The following is a 16,389-nucleotide window of genomic DNA, read 5'->3' as shown; positions in this document are numbered from 1 at the left end:
TCTTCTTTGCATGCACATGTCCGAGTGTCCCGGCACCATTTGTCAAAGGGTCTTTCCTTTCTGCCCTGAATTGCCTTTGCACTTTTGTCCAAAATCAACTGACTACATGTGCATGGGTTTATTTCTGGACTCTCTTAAGTGTACACACAGGACAAAGCCTGACTGATTCAACTGGGAAAGACCCACTCTTAAGTTCAGACCATTTATCACTTATGTACACCGTGAAAAGAGGACTGGCCAATGGTGCCAATGCCTCGTCCCACACACCAAGAACAACTCCTGCCAAGACTTAGATCAGCAGGGGTTCAAGACCTTTGCTTGCACAGCCTGTGTGGATACACACAAGGTTACCAGAGCTCCGTGGTAGAGCCATTCCTCTATATTTGTCTTCTATTTTATTGTCCTGTTTGTCAATTTTGACATCAGTACCACATTGTATTGAATACTAGAGCTCTATAAGAAACCTCGAAGTCAGGTAGTGTAGGTTCTTGGGTGTCGTTCTTTGTCAAAGATGTTTTGGCTATTCTAGCTCCTTTGCATTTCCATGTAAGTTTGAAAACCATTTTGTCAATTTCTATTTAAAAAAAAAAAAGCTGCAGGGTTCTGACTGGGGTCAGAATCAACCTGGAATCTCCCCAGTTGACCCATAGGTCAATCTATAGATTTGGGGAGAATGGACATAATAAACACAAGAAAGCTCTCCGTTCCTTTAGGTCTTTAATTTCTCTCTGCTGTGTTTCTTACTTTTCAGTGTACAGGGCTGGCACATATTTGTCAGATTTCTCCCTAAATATTTATTTTTGGTGCTTGGTAAATGGTATTTTTTATTGTAAATTTTTGATCATGTGTAGCTATTATATAAAATTAATAATTTATTTTTCCATATTGATCTTGTATCTTGCAACCCTGTTAAGCTCAATAATTGTTCTCATAACTCATTGTAAGTTCTGTAAGATTTCTATGCAGGCAGCTGTGTGATCTTTGAGTAAACATAGCTTTACTTCTTCAGCTGATGCACTTTATTCTTTATCTTGCCTTATTGCACTGGCTAGTATCTCCAGGGCAATGATGAAGAGAAGTAGTAACAGCAGACAACTTTTCTTATTCCTGATCTTAGAGGAAAGCCTAAGTCTTTCACCATTAAGTAAGAGATTAGACATTGGATTTTTGTAGATGAACTTTTTCAGATTGAGAGAGCTCCCCTCTATTTCTAGCTTGCTGAGAGTTTTTATTATTAATGGATATCGAATTTTCTCAAATACCTTTTCTGCATATTTAGACATGATCATACAGTGTGTTTTCTAGTCTGTTAGTATAATGATTTATATTGATTGTTTTTCAAATGTTAAACCAACCTCGCCATCTTGAGATAAACTACACTTGATCATGAATATTATCCATTTTAATAAATTATTGGGTCTGATTAGCTGGAAAAATTTTAATCTGTATCTATGTTCATGAGAGATATTGGTCTGTAATTTTCTTTTCTTGTAATGTCTTTATCTGGTCTTCATATCAGAGTGACACTGGCTTCAAAAATGAGTTGGAAAGTGTCTCTTCCTCAACCATTTTCTTGAAGAGCTGGTATAAAATTGTCATTATTTCTTTCTTAAATGTTTGGTAGTGGGGCACCTGGGTGGTTCAGTCGGTTGAGCATCTGACTCTTGATTTCACCTTGGGTCATGAACCCAAGGTCATGGGATTGAGCCCCATATTGGGCTCCATGCTCAACATGGAGCCTGCTTAGAATTCTCTCTCTCTCTCTCTCTCTCTCTCTCTCTCTCTCTCACTCCCCCTCCCCCACCCCTACTCACACACTCCCTCTCTAAAAAAAAATTAAAAATATATTTGGTAACATTCATCAATGAAGCAATCTGGGCCTGGAGTTTTCTTTATGAGAAGGTTTTTAAATATTAATTCAATTTCTTTAATAGCTGTTGTACTACTGAAAATATTTCTTCTTGGGTGAGCTTTGATAGCTTGTATCTTTCAAGAAATTTATCTCTTTCAGCTATGTTGTTGAATTTATTGGAATAAGTTGTTCTTTATTATCCTTTTAATTTTTTTTTTTTAACGTTTACTTATTTTTGAGACAGGGAGAGACAGCATGACGGGGGAGGGTCAGAGAGAGAGGGAGACACAGAATCTGAAATGGGCTCCAGGCCCTGAGCTGTCAGCACAGAGCCCGACGCGGGGCTCGAACTCCCAAACTGCGAGATCGTGACCTGAGCCAAAGTCGGATGGTTAACCAACTGAGACACCCAGGCGCCCCTTAATCTTTAAAAGCTATAGTATTATCACCACTCTCATTCATGATATTGGAATTCATTATATTGTTTCTTTTGTTTCCTTCCCTGATCAGTCTTGTTTTTGATTTCATTGATTTTGTTTGTTTGTTTGTTTACTGTTTTCTATTTCACTAACTTCCACTAAGGTCTTTATTATGTTTCCTTCTTTGATTACCTTGAGTTTCATTTGCTCTTCTTCCAGTTTCTGAAGATAGAAACTGATGTCATTGATTTGATGATTTTTTTTTTATTTTCTAATATAGGCTTGCTTTTGGTGTTGTACATGTCCCCCTGTGTATTACTTTAGCTAAATCCTGCAATGCTAATGTTATATTTTCATTTTCAATCTATTTTAAATTCTTTCTAATTTGTCTTTGGATTTTTTTCTTTGAACCATAGTTATATAGAAGTGTGTTATTTAGTTTTCAAATACTTGGGTATTTTCCAGATATCTTTCTAGTCTTGATTTCTAATTTTATTTCCATGTGGTAGGAGAACTTACTTTGTATCTCTTTACTCCTTTTCAATTTGAGTCTTCTTTTATTATCCAAAATATATTCTGTCTTAGCAAATGTTCCATGTACACTAGACAGGAATTTGTATTCCACAGTTATTGAGAGGGGTGCGAGAGGAGTGTTCTATATATGCCAAATGAGTCAAGATGCCTAGCACTGTCATTTAAGACTTCTATACCTTTCTGTTTTCTGCCTACTTGTCTTACAAGTTATTGAAAGAGAAGTGTTGAAATCTCTGACTATAATCATTTTGTCTACTTCTCTCTATAGTTCTATCAGTTCTTGCCTCAAATATTTTGAAGCCTTGTTATTAAGTACACGGATGTTTAGCATTATTATGTAGAACTGACCTCTATCATTATGAGAAGATATCTTTATCTCTGGTTTTATTCTTTGCTCCAAAATCTACTAAGTCCCCTATTAATATATCTAGTTGATGTTAATATAGATTTCTCTTGAATGGTGTTATCATAGTATATATTTTTCCATCTGCATGAGTTATCTATTGCTGCATAAAAAATCACCATAAACTTAGAGACTTAAAACAACACGCATTTCTTATCTCAAAGTTTCTGTGGGTGAAAGTTTGGAAATTGCTTAGCTAGGTTCTCTACTTCAGAGTCACTCACAAGACTGCAATCAAGATGTCAACAAGGGCCAGGGTTTCATATGAAGGATCAACTGGGAAAGAATCTGCTGCCAAACTCATATGATCATCAGCAGAATTCAGCTCCTCAGGGACTGTGGACTGAAGGTCTCAGTTTCTTGCTGACAAATGATTGAAGGCCAACCTCAGTTTTTGCCTTTATTTTTAAAGTAGATTTCTTGTTGGCAGCCTGTAATTGGATCTTTTTTAAAAATCTAATCTGATAGTCTGCCTTTTAATTGGATGTTTACATCATTTACACTTAATGTGATTTTGATATGGCTAGGTTCAAATCAAACATCTTGCTATTTTTTTCAATCCATTCTTTGTTTACTGTATCTTCTTTTTTCTAACTTCTCCTGTATTAATTAAGGAATTTTTATGATTCCATTAGTCTCCTTTTTTGACTTATTCTATAAAAATTTTGTTGTGTTATTTTAGTGGTTGCTTTGGGGTTTATAATGTATACATCTATATCCGCCTGCTCTCAAGTATTAACTATACTATTTCATATAGAGTACAACAGCATACTTCCATTTCTCTCCTCCTAGCCTTTGTGTTAATGGTATCACATATTTTACTTCTACATACAATTCCTGCAATAAATTTTGTCTTGCTCTAATAGCCCATACTCTTTTAAATATGTTGAAATAATAAGAAAAAAAGTTTGTATGTTTACCCAGGTAGTTCTTATTTCCAGTTTCCTTCATCTCTTTGTAGAGATCAAAAATTTCACCTAGTATCATTTTCCTTCTGCTTGAAGGACTTTTTTCAACATTTCTTATAGTGATGAATCCTTTCAGTGTCTGTGTGTTTGAAAAAGTCTTTATTTCACCTGAGTGTTTGCAAAGGGCTTTTTTAGGTAGAGAATTCTGGGTTGACAGGGTTTTTTTTTTTTCTTTCAGTGTTTTAAACACATAGCTCCACTGTCTTTCAACTTAACATTTTTTAGTGAAAGGTCTTCTGTCTTCTTTATTTTTGTTCTTTTGTAATAGTGTCCTTTTCCCAGCTTAAAATTTTTCTCCTTATCACTGATTGTAAGCAGTTTGGTAATAATGTATTTTGATGTAGTTTGTTCATGTTTCTTGTCCTTGAGATTCCTTGAGTTTCTTGGACCTGAGGGCTTATAATTTTCATCATATTTGGAAAAATTTTGGTAGTTATTTCCTCACATTTCTTCTGTATGATCCCCTCCTCTCTTTCAGGGACTCCAATTACACGTATATGACACCATTTTAAGTTGTTCCACAGCTCACTGGTGCTGTCATTTTGTTTCTTCTGCAATTGGTTTATCTTTTGTTCTAAAATACCTGATCTGCCATTATTCCCATCTAATGTATTTTTCATCTCAGACATTATGGTTTTCAACTTTAGAAGTCCAATCTTAGGTCTTTTTCATATCTTCCACACCTTTACTTAATATGTTCAACCTTTTCGGGGCGCCTGGGTGGCTCAGTCGGTTAAGCGGCCGACTTCGGCTCAGGTCATGATCTCGCAGTCCGTGAGTTCGAGCCCCGCGTCGGGCTCCGTGCTGACAGCTCAGAGCCTGGAGCCTGTTTCAGATTCTGTGTCTCCCCCTCTCTGACCCTCCCCCATTCATGTTCTGTCTCTCTCTGTCTCAAAAATAAATAAACGTTAAAAAAAATTTAAAAAAAATATATGTTCAACCTTTTCTCTAGCTTCTCAAACATACAGAATCGGTCTTAATAACAATTTTAAAGTTCCTGTCCACTAATTCTATCATCTGGGTCAGTTTTAATTGACTGAGTTGTTGTTGTTTTTTTCTCTTTATCTTATTGGGTGCTGGATATTTTTCTATCCCTATCAATATTTTTGATCTCTACTCTGAAATGTAAAGTTACTTGGAAACACTTTGATCCTCTTGGGTCTTGCTTTTAAGCTTTGTTAGGCAGGATCAGAGCAGTGTTAAGACTAAAGTTAATTTTTTCCCTACTACTGAGACCACACCCTTCTTAGTAATCTAACCATGCCCCATTATATATGCGGTTTTAAACGCTGGTTGTTGAGAACAGACACTATTCCTGAACTTCTACATACCATGGGTATGATTCCCTCTCTTTTGGGGTGCTATTTCTCCCGTCTTGAGCAGTTCCCTCACACACATACACTAATCACTACTCAACTGAATACTCAAGGGGACGCTCTGCAAAGTTCTTTCTCTGTGAAGACACCCCCTGCCCAGTACTCTGCCTCGCAAACTCTACCTGCCTTGGCCTCCCCAGACCCCTATATCTATCTCCTTAACTCTGAGAGTCACTGGGCTCTGCCTGGGACCTCTTCACTCTGTCCCACTCTGGGAGCCCAGAGTCCCTTTGGGAGGTCAAGAAATTCAGTGTTTGCCAATCATGTTGGTAAGTTCAAACCTTGTGATCCATTTCTGTCCTCAGCTGCAGGCATTCTCTACTTTCTAGCTTACGTTAGTGAAAGCTGGGTGAAAGGCATTTGGAAATTCTCTGTGCTATCTTTGCAACTCTTTCCATAAATCTAAAATAATTTAAAAATAAAAAGAGTTTTAAAAACTTAGTTTGCTTCACACCTTAGGTTCCAGCCTCCCGCTTTACGGTATCAGAAAAATACTGCTTTTTACTAAGAAATGAGAAAGAAACACCTACTCAGAGCACAAAATATTGTGAATTCCATCAATAGCTCTTCTGACAAGCCAACAAGCTCACATCTGGATGTTATAAAGAGCTGAGATATATGCAGACCGTTAGGGCTACAGCTTATCCACTGTGTGATAGAAACTAATTTCCTGGCTTCAGTTGGTTTTTCAGAAATCATACAGGTCCAGGACATTGTTTAATAAGGACTTTTCAAATGCCTTTGTATTAACATGGAGCTTTTTAAACCTCTTTTCTTTTGTCTTCCTCTTTCTCCTCCTCCTCCTCTTCTTCGCATCCCTTGTCCGCCTCTATGTGTCTCTCCATATGAATCTTTCTCCCTGGTGATTTAATTTGACAGTCTTGACTTATTTAAATCCTGGTTATTGGGGGAAAGTTTGAGATAAGTGATGAATATACCAGAAGTTCAGGCAGAACTATGCAACAGCTGACTTAGAATCCCTTCGATATCAATGATTATAATGGAAAATGCTTGCGGATTCCATTGAACACCTCTACAATAACATAGCCAACTACCTTGAAGGATAAAAAGGTAATAGATGTCAGAAAGGGCTTGGGGTTTCGACCACAGCTTTTCAGCTCTAAAGAGTCCCCCTAAAGTTAGACTCCGAGGAGGTCTGGCTTCAGGTAGTATAAACATATTATCACTTTGACAAGAAAGAGCTACCTTCTCCAGAATCTTTTTATACATAGTAGATTTTAGGTCATCCTTAATTTTTTTACCTTACAGTAGAGAGGGGGTCGTTGACCTACATACAGAGCCATTTCATTTTCTTACTCTTGATGACAATGGTCTCCACACCTCGGGACCCACTTCTGCTCCAACCCCTTTTAGTCAGCAATTCACCATGGGTGCAGGACTTTAAAACCTTTGAGTCTCTGAGTTCCTGGGATTAAAAAAGAAAAATTATCTGTGCTTCCTTCCAACCAGCAAGCTTCAGAATTCAGAATTCAACACACAAAAAAGGATATCAGAGCTTTAATCTAGGAGCCTTTTGAAGAGATTTTCCCAAAAAGAAAAGTTCCAGTAAAGTTACTCTCTTCACGTTAGTAACCTGCTTGTCAGCCTCGCCCTATTTATTATCAGACTCCTCTCCTTGACCCTCTTTTTTAAATCTGAGATAATTAAAATGAGAAAAGGATGAGTAGAAGCCTGATTCTTCCCCCCCCCCCCCCAGTCTGAAGTTATCTTGCTTTAAACGGAAGTGAGGAAGACTTCCTTCCCTCATGAGCATATCAGTAAAAAGCATACATGTTTACTTTTTTCGTCCCAGTTGGATTAATTTAACTTGGTAAAAAAAATCATTCAGAACCCAGCGCCACACCTGTGGAAGCAGCTAATCTCCTTAACAATCACCGAAGAGAACTATTGGACAATGCTTTTCTAGTTCAGACGAGGCAAGCTGAAATCCAGGCAGAGAGAAAGAAAGTATGACTTTTCCCGAGGCAAGAAAGGCACTCTCTGGCCAGGTTCAAGCAGAGATAACTGTTCAAAGTCCTCGCACCAACTCCAAATGTCTCCATGGGAGGTTTACCTACACAAGGTGCCAGGCTCGTGGGTGTTGATACATAATCTGGAAAACTGTGTGCTCTTTCCACACCCCAGAGGAGTGGTTGATTTATTGAGGGGAGGAAACATGGCCTGATTCAACAGGAGTCTGAGGCATCAGAAGGATATTAAAGAGCAAGGTGTCATAGAGGGGCCACCCCCATCGGGTGATTTGATATTGGTAGAACTTCACACATTCCTGAACATTTCCAACGGTCTTACTTCTGATGGTCCTCCAGCAGGCCCGCAAGGCATGAGAATTCCCAATCTGCAGACCAGGAAACTGAGTCCCATCGAGGGCCCATGTTTTGCAAGTAAGGTGGCACACAGTGGAAATTGCCAAAAGCCAAGTGTTGGAAGAGACACCAATGCTGAACGATCACCTCTCCCTTGTTCACCTAAGTTCTTTTCACACACCCTGTACAGTCAGGAAGTCCCTGCACATCTCCAGCCAGCACCTTCCATACATGTTCTATTACAGGTGTCTATGCCCCTTCCCTGACCCTTGATGGCCTCTCATGTAGATTTGTCAGCTTTCGGGTCACTTGCCAAGTCCCGTTTGAAAACCTACAACCCACTGTCAAGAATTAGAAGAGGTAATAATGGAAGCCAAGTCAAACCTTTACCCTCTGGGCAAAAGCCTTGATCAGACAATATGCAAATGGCCAAGATGCAAACAAAAAGGTGTTCAACATCACTAATCATCAGGGAAATGCAAATTAAAACCACCAGGAAGGGTGCCTGGGTGGCTCGGTCTGTTAAGCGTCCAACTTCAGCTCAGGTCATGATCTCACGGCTCCTGAGTTCGAGCCCTGCGTCAGGCTCTGTGCTGACAGCTCGGCCTGCTTTGGATTCTGTGTCTCCCTCTCTCTGCCCCTCCTGCTCGTGCCCTCTCTCTCTCTCTCTCTCAAAAATGAATACACACTGAAAAAAAAATTTTTTTTAAACCACAAGGAAAAATTTCCTGCTTCACACCCATCAGAGTGGCTAAAGTCGAAAACACCGACAAATACTGAATCTCACCAAGAGTGTGGATCAGCCAGAACTCTTGTACTTTGCATAATAATACAATCACTTCACTAATACGTTCGGCAATTTCTTTCTTTTAAAGTTAAACATACACCTGCCAGCTCTTCCACTTCTACGTATTTACCCAAGAGAAACGAGAACATATGTCCACGAGAAGACTTACACAAAGATGTTCACAGCAGCCTTATCCATAATAGCCAAAAAACAGAGATACCCAAATGTCCATCAATATCAATAGAAGAGGGAATTTGGAAATTGTAGTATATCCAGACAATTAAATATGACTCAGAAATAAAAAAAAAAATTAACGAGTTACTCACACACACAACGATATGATGAATGTCAAAGACATTATGCTGAGCAAAAGAAGCCAGACACCAAAAAGGAGAAAATTCTAGAGAACTAAACCATGAGAGAGATCAGAACAGTGATTGCCTGTGGGTGAAGACTGGCGGCCAACACAAGGAAACTTCCAGAGACAGTGAAATATTCTACATTTTGATTGGAATGTCATTTACACAGGCACATTCCTTTGTCAAAATGTATACAACTGTAGTCTTAAGACCTGTGCAATCCTCCATATGCAAAGTTTACCTCACTTTAAAAATTCGTACGTACCTGCATACATAAAACTTTTCTCTCATCCAGGTGTTGATGAAGGGATGCTGGTGAAGCTTCTAGAAAGTCAGATACTACTTCAGGGGCAAGTGGGGCACACAGTGGAGGTGACGTCACAAAGTCTGTTCCTTAAATCATTTCTCAGTTTGCCAAAATGCAGGGTTTCGCTTGCAGTCCGGGGAGAATGTGCCCACAACATCATCACCAGCCACAACCATCCGTCACTTCAGAAAACATGTAAGTGGTGGCCATTGCTCAGAGAGAAACCGTAAGGATTGAAATGGCCGGCTGGTCTCTCTCTCAATCTCCCCCCTACCCTTAAGGATTTGTCCATTCACATCAGCCCTTTCAACTGTAAACATTTATGCCTGATAGTCTCACAGCTTAGCATCTCGGAAGAAAGGGAAAGAGAAGAAAACACAGAACAGAAAGGGGCGGGTGGCAGGTCCCCAAAGGAGAGCCTCAGCAGAAGGTCCAGGGAAATAAAGTGGAACAGCTCCTCCATCAAAGTCGTGGGGCAGTGGCTTCCCCGTCCCTCATTCGGAGCCAGCTGGGGAGTCTATCCACAGGAGGGAAACTTCTTGCAATGGCTTCATTAGAAAACACGGCTGTATTTTCTTCCCAAGTCTCTCCCCCGCGTCCCCTGCCCCCCACAGGCTGGCACTTGCCCAGCACCCAGACAGTCGCTCCCACCCCCACCCATGGACCCCGCCCTGGGGCTCCAATCACCCTGCCCCGGGGACGTGTCTCCAGCCCATCAGCCCGCATGGCAACCCTGAGGAAGAAACGGAGCAGCAACGATGATCCAACAAGACTGCTTCGTAACACTCCCTGCGTATGTCATCTCGCATGAAACCCCTTTTGCCTGTCAGAGGGACTGGACGGCAATCGCGTAAGGAGAAGGGCAAAGGCAGCCAGGACTCTCCAAGGACTCCAGCGACCCCCGGCGATAGGAAACACGGTTCCATGTTTTGGTGGTTGCCGGATCATGAAGCTGTCCAGTGATAGCTGGGGTTCCCATCCCAAGCGGGGTGTGCTGGCTGTGGGGTCACCGTCATCTCCCACGTCCCTAACCTTGAGATCATTGCCCAGACCTCAAAAACTGAATCCAGCTGGGGAACATGGGAGCTTGCGTGCAGAGCTGCTGGCATGACCCAGTGAGAAGCAGGCTGCTGTTACCTGCCCCACGGACCAAGTCCACGAGGCTGGTGACCTCCCCTGCCTTGTCCTGCCTTCTGGGTCCTGCAGCAAGTTTATCCAGAAATTCTTGTGAAGCGCTCAGAGAAGACACACTTCTCCCCGCCCTGAGGGGCTGCATGGAAGATGTTCTCCACTTCCTGAACGAGTGGATCCATGACTGAATGAAAAGTTCAGAAGTCACTTCTGGAAAATGCCTAGCACGGTGCCTGGCTCAGAGAGAGTTTAACAAATGATACGGCAGGCGAGTGGCCTGACGAACAGCTCTGAAGCCAGAGTAGTTGAGATCTCCACCTTGCCGCTTCCTGCCCATATGGCCCTCATGCAAGTCACTGGTCTTTTAAGCCTCAAGTTTCCCACCTGCAAATTCCACCTACCATGCAGATTTGTCGCAAAAACTACAGATAACCTTTTTTAAAAATAACTTAAAAGATCAAGTACTAGAGACCTCTCAGCTCAGATCCAGAGGCTGTGAAATACCTCCTTTGAAAGCTTTGTATAGACCGAGTGATGTGGGGGCGGGGGGGGGGGGGGTACGCCTGGGTGGCTCGGTCGGCTAAGCGTCCGACTCTTGATTTCGGCTCAGGTCACGATCTCATGGTTCGTGAGTTCGGGCCCCAAGTTGGGGTCCGCACTGACAGTGCGGAGCCTGCTTGGGATTCTCTCTCCTCTCCTTCTCTCTCTGACCCTCCCCTGCTTACTCATGCGCACACTCGCTTTCTCAAGAATAAAAAAAAAAAAAAAAAAAAAAAGACGAGTAATGGGGAGGAGGGGGGCAGATGATGGCCAGCGTTGAGCAGGCCCGGCCTCACAAAATGCAGCGAGGCTTGGCGGGTGGTTGTCAACGGGGAAGAGAGCAAGTAAACAGCAGAAAAGTATTCTTGTGGACTTCTGCACCTGGGAGATTGCCGGGCGGTGCCTCAGGAAGATGCTGGAAGGTAGATGGGAGCCGTGTGTCGGACGTAGGCTCAGAGTCCTACTTCCCCACTTAGAAATAAGTTAAAATGACATTAATTCAACAGCCCTCGATGGGCTCATCTTTATTAACTCCTGCCTTGTGGCTCGAGCTCCTTCTTCTGTGTGCTGTCAACCTCAGGCCGCTGTAACAGCCTGTCACCACAATCATCATCAAAGACGGCGATGAGGGATGGGGGGTGTTAGTGTTTGCCCAAGCTGCTTTGTATCAGAGGCTGTTCAGACAATACAGTGTCTCCTTAATTCCCGTAAGACAGAGACAAGTCGTTCTGGCAGGCCGAGATGGGAATGTACCCTTGGTTCCTGACAGGGGCCGTCTACGCCGGCCCCAGGCCTTCGTGAGTCGCCTGTCAGGACAGCAAGAAACCTGCTCACGGAATCTGCCCTCAGAGGAGAGGACTCAGCCGAAGCTGGGCTGCCCACACAGTCGAACCAAAGCTTGGGTGGTGCTGTCCTCGCTGGGCCACTTCTTCTCCACTAGAGACACTGACACGTACAAGGTCAGGTCTGGGAGGCCCCCGAGACTGTTCTCACTTATCACCACCCCTGCCCTGTCCTTCAGACTCACCCTCTCGGAGGTACTCGGTACATACTTCCTGAGATCGCTGCTTATACCCGGACAGGGCAATGGAAACTCTGAGCGCGTTCTGGGACCCTGGAATGCTAGCCATTTCTGAGACTCCGTGAACTGTTGCTGTGGCTGGTGGGGGATGGGTTTGTTATCATCAACCTCCGTTGTTCCTGTTTCGAGCCATAACTCTGATCCATTATGGAAATTTCGAAGATACGGGCAGGCAAAAAGGAAAGAAAAGCGTCCCTCGCCCCATCATCCACAGGTAAACACACACCAGCCTATACATTTCTAGGTTTGTTTCTCTCTGTGCCTGTATGTATCTGGTTTTAAAAAAAAAAAAACAAGACTGTTCAGTGCTGTTTTGTAACCTAATCTTTTCTCATAACCACTGCAAATAGCTTTCCGTGTCATTAAACAGGCTCCCACACCTTCATTTTCGATGACTGCCCAGTGAGCGCCAGCAGAGATGTGTGCCTCAGTCAATTGTTTGTGTTGTTTTCTCTCGTGTGTGTGGTCTGCAACTTACCCCGCTACCTGCTCGAAGGAAGTGCCCAGATTTAGCCAATTAGAGCTCTTCATTAAAAATGAAAAGGGCACCCGCAGCCCTCCGGAGGATGGGCTGGTTGCCCTCGTTCTTCTGAAAGGTATCTTCATTGCAAATAGCAACTTGGACATCAGCCAGTTAGGCTCTGGACGTGGAAGAGAGGCCGGGTTGTATTTCCCGGTGGACTTCTTTGGAGAGGCTGGGCGGCTTTAAAAAAAAAAAAAATAGTAGAAGGAAGTGTTTTTGCCATTGTTTGTGAGCGCACACAGGCTCAGCGGCAAAATGAGACGGAACCCTTGATTTCTAACCTCCTGCTGCAGTGTTCAAAATGCCTCCCAGAGAGGCAAAGAGGAAGCTACTCTGAAGCACTCTGATTGTAAAATTTGCATCCTCTCTTAGCTGGTTATTGTCCCCAAGGACATTTCACATCAAATTGTACTTGTTTGTAAAGATTTTTCACCCAAGACAGGCCACCTCTCAAGATAACTGCTGATACGGAGGCTAGAGAAACAGAAGGAATTAGAAATGCCGAGAGTCCCGGGGTAGAAATACACACGGATTTAAGGGCAGCCACTTCCAGCCTGGAAACCCTCGACGGATGATCTCGGTTCAGCCCCCCAGCTAAGTATGTAACAGGAAAAAAGAGCAGCGACACGAAGGAACGCTAAAAGACGTTCATTAACGAGATGCGCTAGTCCAACGTGCTTTCAGGGAATACCAATCGTGGGCTAGCTCTGCAACGGGCACCAAAGAGCAGAGACAAAACCCCCATCTCTACACTCAAGGAGCCGACGGCCTCCAGAGAGGAGTCAAACGTGCTGATGAACACTGGAAACGTGGTGTGATAAATGCTCTGCCCCGAGGTAAATGACAACACAGAGGTATGAGCCTCTGCCGGTAGCACCGGGAAGGCGTCAGAGAGGAAGAGGGGAAGAGAGGAGCGCGTGCGCCATCCGGTGAGGCACAGCCTCCCAGGAAGGAGGGGCCTGTGCAAAAGGCATGAGGGTCCTGTCACAGCAGATGTGTTCTAAGAACCACACCTGGCCGGCACAGGATGGAGCACCAGGGAGTAAAGCTGGTGAGGTCCACGGGAGCTGGGTCAGGCCACCTGGCTCGCCCCTGAAAGGCTCTTTCTGGGTAGAACGGAGCAGGGGGCAAATTTAGAGTCTGTGGCAAAGGCCTAGGCGAGAAATGATATGGTCCTCGACAAAGGGCAGTGAGATGGGGAATGGAGGGAGGAAGCAGTTCCGGGGATGATAAAGAGGTGGAGTCCATGGGGCTGAGTGACCGGTGGAAGTGTGGGGCAGCTGGGTGACAAAGAAAAGGCAAAGAACACATCACTTACAGAGCAAGACCCCCACGGAGGCAGAAGAGGGCCACACCTGGGGGCAGACGGTCGAGAGGGATTCCCTTCGCCAGACACACGGAGGAAGGACAGAAAGATCGTTGCAGAAACGGGTTCTAGCAAATGTGTGTCACTCACGGGCAGAAGGTAGGATGGGTGGCCGCTCCTGAGAGAGCCCCCGAGCTCTGAATGAAGCAAGACTGGATGGCTGACGGGGAGGGGAGGACAAACAGTGCCTCCAACACTGAATTGTTGGTGAACACAAGCTCCCCAAGGACCAGGGGGCCTGGGGGCCTGTATCTGAGAACCGGGTCTCCTCCAGTGGCACCCAGCAGCCAAATGGGGGACGGCAGGTGGATGACTGTGGGGCTCAACGTGGAAGACACGGCCCCTTGGGTCCCCTCGGTTCCAGGGAGCCAGGATGCCAAGAGAGTGGCCACAGCCCCACCCAGGAAGGAAGGAAGCCAGGCAGGGCTGAGAGATGAGGGGCCTAGGACTCAAGTCTCGGCAGACCAGGGATAAGAAGGGGACCCACAGGCCTGGACCAGCCAGCAGGAGCGGAGGCTTGGCCTGAGGCCAGCATGCTGGAGTGTTAGACTCCAAAGGTGAGGCAAACACATTAACGGCCAGGTCGGGGAGCCGACCTGGGAGCAGGTGTCTGAGGTGGGGCTGGTGTTTTGGCAGTGTCCACGAGGGACAAAGGTCAGCACAATGCAGGACTGGCCTCCTGCTTTTGGGGAGAGCTTCCCACCAGCGTCCGAGGCCCAAGGTCCAGCATGAGCCTTGCCTGGTCATCAGCCTGCCGTCCCCGCTTAGGTAGGAGTCTGGGGTTTGCTCTCCTCGGAGAGGCACTGATGCCTGGGTAACAGGACACCCTGGGGATCCAGTCGGTGAACGTGGAGGCAGCACAAGACACCCACCTCTGAGGGGGACCGCAGCGTCCTGTGGGCGTCTCGAGTGGGTACAGCCAAGATCCACAGTCTCCAAGGGCAAGTCTGATTGAAACAAAGGTAGCCCCACAATTAGGCATGTTGCACCTACGCTTGCAGCCCTGTAGGAGGACCGCCCAGTGCCAGTCCGTGTCGGTGCCTTGAAGGATGGATGGATTCCCTCTGCGGGAGCGCGGCAAGCCTTGCCTCGCACGGTCACCCAAGCTGCGTAGCTTACAGGGTTACCTGCCGGCTGCTGCGGAAGAGCCTGCCGGTCTAGGGGACCCTCCTTAGCACAGGCCTCCCAAGCCCTCTGTGACCGCCTCCCATGACAAAGAGCCCAGGTAGTTAGTGCTTCGGGCACTGTCGTTTGAACCACATTACCTTCCAAAGTAGCATGTGGATCCTGAGGAAACGTTGCTAGCTATTTCCACCATTTGCCACGGGTTGGCCCCACCCCCACCCCCACCCCGGTCTGCCATAATCTCATTTTTTCTCCCCAGCTCAGTCTCGACTCCCATAGCCCGGGACGGCCGAACTCGGGTCCTTTCTCTCAGGGCCCCCCCCCCCCCCGCTTTCCACGAAGTCAACTGGCGCTGAGGGTGGCAGCGGCAGCCAGGGTGCGGTGGGGCGGGGCGGGGTGGGAGGGTAGGGACAGGGCGCAAGGGCGGGGCAGGGGCGGGGCAGGGGCGGGGCGGGGCCTTCGGGGGTCGCGCCCCCGCCCCGCCCCGCGCTGACCGGGCCTTGGCCTCTCCGCAGGTGCGCGCAAGCGCTGCTGGAGCACGGCGCCTCGGTGCAGCGCGCGGGCGGCCCGGGCCGGGACACGCCGCTGCACGTGGCGGCCCAGCGCGGCCTGGACGAGCACGCGCGCCTCTACCTGGGCCGCGGCGCGCCGGTGGACGCGAGGAACGGCCGCAGCGAGACGGCCCTGAGCGCGGCGTGCGGCGCGGCGCGGCGGCCCGACGAGCACGCGCGCCGCCTGCGCCTGTGCGCGCTGCTGCTGCGGCGGGGGGCGGCGGCGGACGCGCGCGACGAGGACGAGCGCAGCCCGCTGCACAAGGCCTGCGGCCACGCGCTCCCGGGCCTGGCGCGCCTCCTGCTGCGGCACGGCGCCGACGCGGGCGCGCTCGACTACGGCGGGGCCTCGCCGCTGGCCCGCGCGCTGCAGACCGCAGCCTTCGCCGCGGAGGCCGCGTCGCAGCGCACGGTGCAGGCGCTGCTCAACCACGGCTCCCCCAGCGTGTGGCCCGACGCCTTCCCCAAGGTAAGGGGGCCCCCCGGGGACGGGCCTGCGGGGGGGCTCGCGCCGCTTCTCAGATTCAAGGGCCCAGCAGCCCTACCCGCGCCCCGCCCCCCCCCCCCCCCCCGGTCCCATATGCAACTTCTGATGGGGTGGGGTGGATGTGCATGTCTGACAAACTCCCGGGTGAGGCCGAGGGTGCTGGTCTTGGGACCACACTTAGAAGAGCAGGACCCAAAAGCCTCCTGGCCGGAGTCACTAGAAAATTAAGTTGCCTGGGGCGCCTGGCTGGCTCAGT

At 46.8% G+C, this 16,389-nt stretch overlaps 1 protein-coding gene across 1 annotated transcript in view; it reads left to right on the top strand.

The window, feature by feature from the left end:
• Positions 1-16,389, top strand: part of ASB18 (ankyrin repeat and SOCS box containing 18) — a 63,379-nt gene that overhangs the window by 28,038 nt on the left and 18,952 nt on the right. Inside the window, exon 5 of the mRNA XM_086715230.1 lies at positions 15,611-16,115. Within this exon, the coding sequence (XP_086571356.1) occupies positions 15,611-16,115 (505 nt within the window). The remainder of the gene's footprint in view (positions 1-15,610; positions 16,116-16,389) is intronic.

The sequence above is a fragment of the Puma concolor genome, chromosome C1, assembly GCF_028749965.1.
Source record: "Puma concolor isolate L17-30 chromosome C1, mPumCon1.1.hap2, whole genome shotgun sequence".
NCBI lineage: Eukaryota > Metazoa > Chordata > Mammalia > Carnivora > Felidae > Puma > Puma concolor.
This window is presented reverse-complemented; position numbering and strand designations above follow the sequence as displayed.